At 60.0% G+C, this 5,425-nt stretch overlaps 1 protein-coding gene across 1 annotated transcript in view; it reads left to right on the forward strand.

Moving 5' to 3' along the window:
• Positions 1 to 692, forward strand: part of LOC104413557 (tyrosine-protein phosphatase non-receptor type substrate 1-like) — a 7,954-nt gene extending 7,262 nt beyond the window's left edge. Inside the window, exons 3-4 of the mRNA XM_010024586.1 lie at positions 359 to 398; positions 564 to 692. Coding sequence (XP_010022888.1) covers positions 359 to 398; positions 564 to 692 — 169 coding nt within the window. The remainder of the gene's footprint in view (positions 1 to 358; positions 399 to 563) is intronic.
• The last annotated feature ends 4,733 nt before the right edge of the window (positions 693 to 5,425 follow it).

The raw sequence follows: 5,425 nt of genomic DNA on the forward strand, positions 1-5,425 counted from the left end.
CCCATCCCCTCCAGGTTTGTACCCACCATTCTGCACCTCAAGAACTGCCTTATCCTGATTTCCTCTCCCTCTGGAGCAGTGATTTTCCCCAGAAAAGCTCCTTTACTCACAGGCACATCACCGCACTGCATTGCCTCGTCCTGTGTTTCATGGGTGGGAGCTGCCTGCAGCCCCTCACCGCAGCGTCTGAGCCCAGCCGAGGCGCACAGACAGCACCCTGTCCCTCTGACTTCAGCGTGGGCATTGTGTGTCCACGTGCTGCAGAGCCTGGCTAAAACTGGGGAAGGGAATTGAGGAAGGCTGGGTGTGGAGGGACCTGGATTCCGTTAGCATTAACAGCCATCCTTCCCCCCCACAGCCAAGCCCTGGACCCAGAGACCTCCCATCTGCCCAGCCAGGTAAGAGCGAGCTGTGACGTGGGGAAGAGCATCCCACGGTGATGCTCCAGCTTGCAGGGATTCCGTGAGGCTCTGGGGCCAGGGTGGGCAACGGGTGAGCAGCAGCCACCACCTGTGGAAGCTTTCCCTTGGGACAGCATTCCCCATGTGCGTGCCCTTCCGCAGCAAAGCACCAAGGAGGACAACAACATCCACTACGCCGATCTCCAGCCCCTGCCTGCAGCCCCGCAGCTCGGCAGGAGCCCCCACACAGCCCGCTCTGAGTATGCCAGCATCAGGGTCGCTGCCAAGTGATGTGTGGCACCGCAGCCTGCGAAGAGCCCGTGCGGGGGGAGAAAGCCGGGATATTTCTGCAGGGCTCAGTAAAGGAGAAGTGGATCTGTTTGGGTGCACAGCCTGTCCAGGCTTGCACGCCACGCTCGGAGCTGGCAAAGCTTCCCTAATTCATTCCCACCTCGGCGTCAGGTGAGGCTCAGGCTGGATCTGCTGTGCTGGGGCTCAGCAGCAGCTCTCCAAGGACCCAGCAGCTGTCTCAAACACAGGACGAGGCCACGAGGCCGAGCACCTTGTTCAAGCTATTGGGTGCCGATCACAGCAGGAGGACTTCACACAGGCCTGTTCCCACCAGCACAGGTCACAACCAGCACTTCCCTCGCTCAGCAGGTCCATTATCTGTGTTAGCTCGTCACCACACCGAGCCCATCCTCATTAAAGCCAGCAAACAGCCACTGTCATCCAGTCCTGTTGTGTTCAGAAGCAAGAGCAACAGTGCTTGTCCCATGGGGTCCACGGACATGGTGCCCTCTGCAGCCTCATGCCAGTTCGGGCCGATATTTGGGAATGTGGCTCATGGTGCTGTGGTAGCTGGCACCAGCTAATTCTCCTCCTCCCCAGTTTGTGCATATCTCCTGTTTCAGCCCGAGCCAGCCCATGCATAGCCCCTGCTCCATCCACAGCTGTTCCATGCACATCTGCTTTGTCCACATCTGCTTTGTGCACATCAGCTCCATGAGCATCCCCTGCTCTGTGCACATCTGCACCATGCACATCCCCTGCTCCATGCACATCTGCTCGGTGCCCACCTCCAAGGGGAGCAGGCTGGTGGCCAAGGCTGGAGCACGGTGACCACAGGAAGCCACAGGGTACACGCACCACGTGGTCACCACTGTGCACTCGGTGTCACACACGTACCTGCACCCTGCCATGGTGGCTGGTGCTCCCCACATTGGGTCCTTCACATGCACAGCCTGAGGGGAAAACACACTTTTCAAGCAGAGGAACCTGCTGCGGTGGCCGCCTGTAGCCTTGAAAGCTGCTGCAGCTGCTGGTCTCCAATTTTATCTGCTTCTCACTTTTTGCCTGTAAAATCAAAAGAGAAGTGAAACAAGAGAGCACGAGCTCACAGCATGTGTGCACCCAGGGGAGCCTCAGCTGCCAGCAGAGACCTCGGGCACAGAGGTCTCCATGGGGGGAGAGGAGCCACCATTGAGGTATATTTGCATGACTGAATCAGCATCCCCTGCTCTGGGGGACATGACCTGGGACAGTTTTGGGAGGGGATTCTCCCCTTCTACTGCGCTCTGGCGAGACCCCCTTCAGTCCTCATCCAGCTCTGGGGCAGCAGCAGTAGAGGGACGTGGAGCGAGGAGTGAGGCCAGAGGAGGCCCCGGAGCTGCTGCGAGGGCTGGAGCAGCTCTGCGCTGGAGCCAGGCTGAGAGAGCTGGGCTGGGGGAGCTGGCGAAGAGAAGGCTCCTCAAGGGGAGACCTTAGAGCAGCTCCGGTGCCTAAAGGGGCTCCAGGAGACCTGGAGAGGGGCTTTGGACAAGGGATGGAGGGACAGGCCAAGGGGAATGGCTTTAACCTGCCAGAGGGGAGACTGAGATGAGCTCTGAGGCAGAAGCTCTTCCCTGTGAGGGTGCTGAGGCGCTGGCACAGGGTGCCCAGAGAAGCTGTGGCTGCCCCATCCCTGGCAGTGTTCAAGGCCAGGTTGGACACAGGGGCTTGGAGCAACCTGCTCTGGTGGAAGGTGTCCCTGCCCGTGGCAGGGGTTGGAGCTGGAGGAGCTTTGAGGTCCCTTCCACCCCAACCGCTCTGTGATGCTATGATTTATTCCCCAGGGGCAGTGAGGGGCCGTGGGAAGAGGGGTACCGGGATGAAGCCTCCCGCAGCACCAGCTCCCAAATGGAGCCACAGCCGTGCTGGCAGCAGCTCATGTCCCAGCTCTGAGCAGGACCCGGGACTGCCCAGGCCCTGGCAGGGAGGATGCCAGAGCTCACTGTGAGCTCGCGTCAGGATCACGAGCGGGAGTATGTAAAGTACGTGGGTGAGACCGAAACCGGGGATAGACCTCGCAGACACGGGGAAACGAAATTCACGGGGATTCAGGGCTTTTCAAGCACAGGGCAGGGCAGGAGGGAGGAAATCCAGTTTGATACAAGCATATGCAAAGCAGAGCAGAGCCCCGTGGAGCACTCTGCACCTAGTAAAGGGCCCAGGTCTGCAGCTTAGTGCCCAGGGGAGGGATTTGGTGGTTATTATAGGAAAATCCTTTAAGCCACCAGCCTGGGGTGTGCGGCAGTGAAAGCACAAACAGGCGCCCGAGCACGGACACAAGGTAGGAGCGTGTCGGGGTGCACCTGGCTCGGGGGGTCCTTGTGGTGGGTCCTGTTGCTGCTGGAGTCACTTCCCATTAAGCCGCCCGTTGCGTGCTCGGGCGAGAGAGGTGGGTGGATGCGGGTGATGCTGGGGCTGGTACCCACCAGGCTCCTCCTGCCCGTGGTGCGGAGCTGGTGGATGGATGGTGGGGCTCAGTGTCCCAGCCAGGGAGGGGACACACCAGCTCCAGCTGGGTTATGGGCTGTATCCCAGCCCTGGACCCATCCATGAACATGCTGGAGTGGTGCTGTGCCAGGGCAAGAATGTGGATGAGGCTGTGTTGGTGTGTCCTGGCAAAGCAGCCCCTGCCAGGGTGAGAAGCTCCCGGCACACGCGGGATGGATGGTGGGGCTCAGTGTCCCAGCCAGGGAGGGGACACACCAGCTCCAGCTGGGTTATGGGCTGTATCCCAGCCCTGGACCCATCCATGAACATGCTGGAGTGGTGCTGTGCCAGGGCAAGAATGTGGATGAGGCTGTGTTGGTGTGTCCTGGCAAAGCAGCCCCTGCCAGGGTGAGAAGCTCCCGGCACACGCGTGTTGTGGGTCTTTAGCTGGGCTTTTCCTCCGTGTGGTGTGTGAGCTCGGTGCCAGGACCTCGTGGGATGGCAAAGCCAAGGAAAGGGCTGTTTGGGATGGGATGGGGGAGAAGGCAGGAAGCAGGAGCTGGGGAAGGGTCGGGGAGGTGGGAAATGGCCGGTGGAGGTGCTGAGGTGAGAGGGCTGGCAGGGGTGCCGGGCAGTGGTGTGTGCCATGCCATGCAGTGCCGTGCAGTGCCGTGCAGAGCCGTGCCAGGGAGCCAGCGTGGGAGGCACGGGCTGTGCCAAGAGCCAACGGGGAGCAGGAGCCTCAATGGAAAACACAGAGTAACAGAGAGCAATTAGTGCAGAGAGCGTGATGGAGGAGGCTGGCCAGGAGGAGGAGCAAGGGTTTAATTAGCACCGAGGAAGGGCATGGGCTCAGCTAGCGATGGGGTGGCTGAAACGGGCGGTGCAGGGTCTCCCTGGAGCCCTGGGGGCAGGGGAGGGCTGGCAGCGCTCGCAGGGAGCGGGACAAAGCTGAGCTTGTGCTGGAGCCGGGGCTGAGCAAGGAGAAAATGGGAGAGAGAGGGATAAACGCCCCGTGTGCTGCCCCGGGGTGCGCCAGCTCCATGGTGGGAAGCAGAGACCCCTCCACGCTGGCGGTGCCTCCCACAGGGATGGGTGCCCAGAGGCTGTTGTGTCTCCCGGCCACGCTCCGGCTCATCCTTTCTAGAAGGTGCTGGGGGTGCACGGCGGGCTCGACCCTGCTCCCACCCATTCCAGACCCACCAGCTCGCGCCTTCACAGCTCCCCATTTCTCAGGCTTTTCCTTGGAAAGCCAGGAATGAAGCTGAAGTAAAACAGTGACATGGGCTTGATGCTGTTCCTGATTTATTGCGCATCTTATTGAATCTTCTTCCCCAGTTTCACAGTTATTGTGGGTTTTTATTAGAGGGGATAAACAGGTCTGGGATTTGGGGTTGTCATAGGAACTGGTTTAGTGCTGCAGCCTCACCACCAGCCTCATCCTCCCCCCGGGTTCCTCGTGCAGTGAGGATCTCACCAGCACCGCAGAGGTGTCTCCAGCCCCCCAAGCACTGGGGCACCCTGTGGGACCCCCAGGGTGTTCCTGGAGGAGGTGGGCTCCGTGCCCACACCACAGCCTGGCCCTGCAGCCATGGAGAAGTGAACCAGGGCCCCTCGGCTTTAAGCTGAGGAGAGGCGTGGAGGATGCTGCTTGTCCATGGGGATTCTCTGGTGTCTAATAGGAGGTTGTGCTATTGCAGCTATTACTACCGGGAAGCTCTCTGTCTGACCTGAATGATTTTCATTAGATCCCTGGAGCCCAGGGGACGTGGGGCAGATCAGGGGCAGCCCTCCAGCCATTCCCCATCTCTTCTATGGCAGGCAGAGGGGGCAGGCGCTGAAAATGAAAGTGTCAACCGCATTTCAAAGGAAATCCTTTGTGCCCAACACTTCTTTGGCCTGCAAAATCCTTCACCGCAGGATGTCGTGGAGGCCAAGACTCTGGCAATGACTAAAGAGGGATTTCCAGGACCGTGGGATGAACAGGAACATCTAGTGCTTAAGAAAGACTCACTTTGTGTTTCTGGTGTTTCACGGGACACTGCTCAGGAACAATCACCCTCTGGAGCCGCTCGGGAGGTGGATCCAGCTGCGGTGCTTGGTCCTGCCAGCGCCCCAGAGAAGGTCACAGTGTGGCAGGGGGGGTGTCCTGCACGCACTGAGGGTGACGTTGGTGGATCAGCCATTGGTAGCACATTGGGGTGGTCCTGAACCCCGACATGCACACATGCGTCATGTCCGCAGTGACCCACACACGCTGCTGGGCT

The sequence above is a fragment of the Nestor notabilis genome, unplaced genomic scaffold (genome assembly GCF_000696875.1).
Source record: "Nestor notabilis isolate BGI_N333 unplaced genomic scaffold, ASM69687v1 scaffold20981, whole genome shotgun sequence".
Lineage (NCBI taxonomy): Eukaryota > Metazoa > Chordata > Aves > Psittaciformes > Psittacidae > Nestor > Nestor notabilis.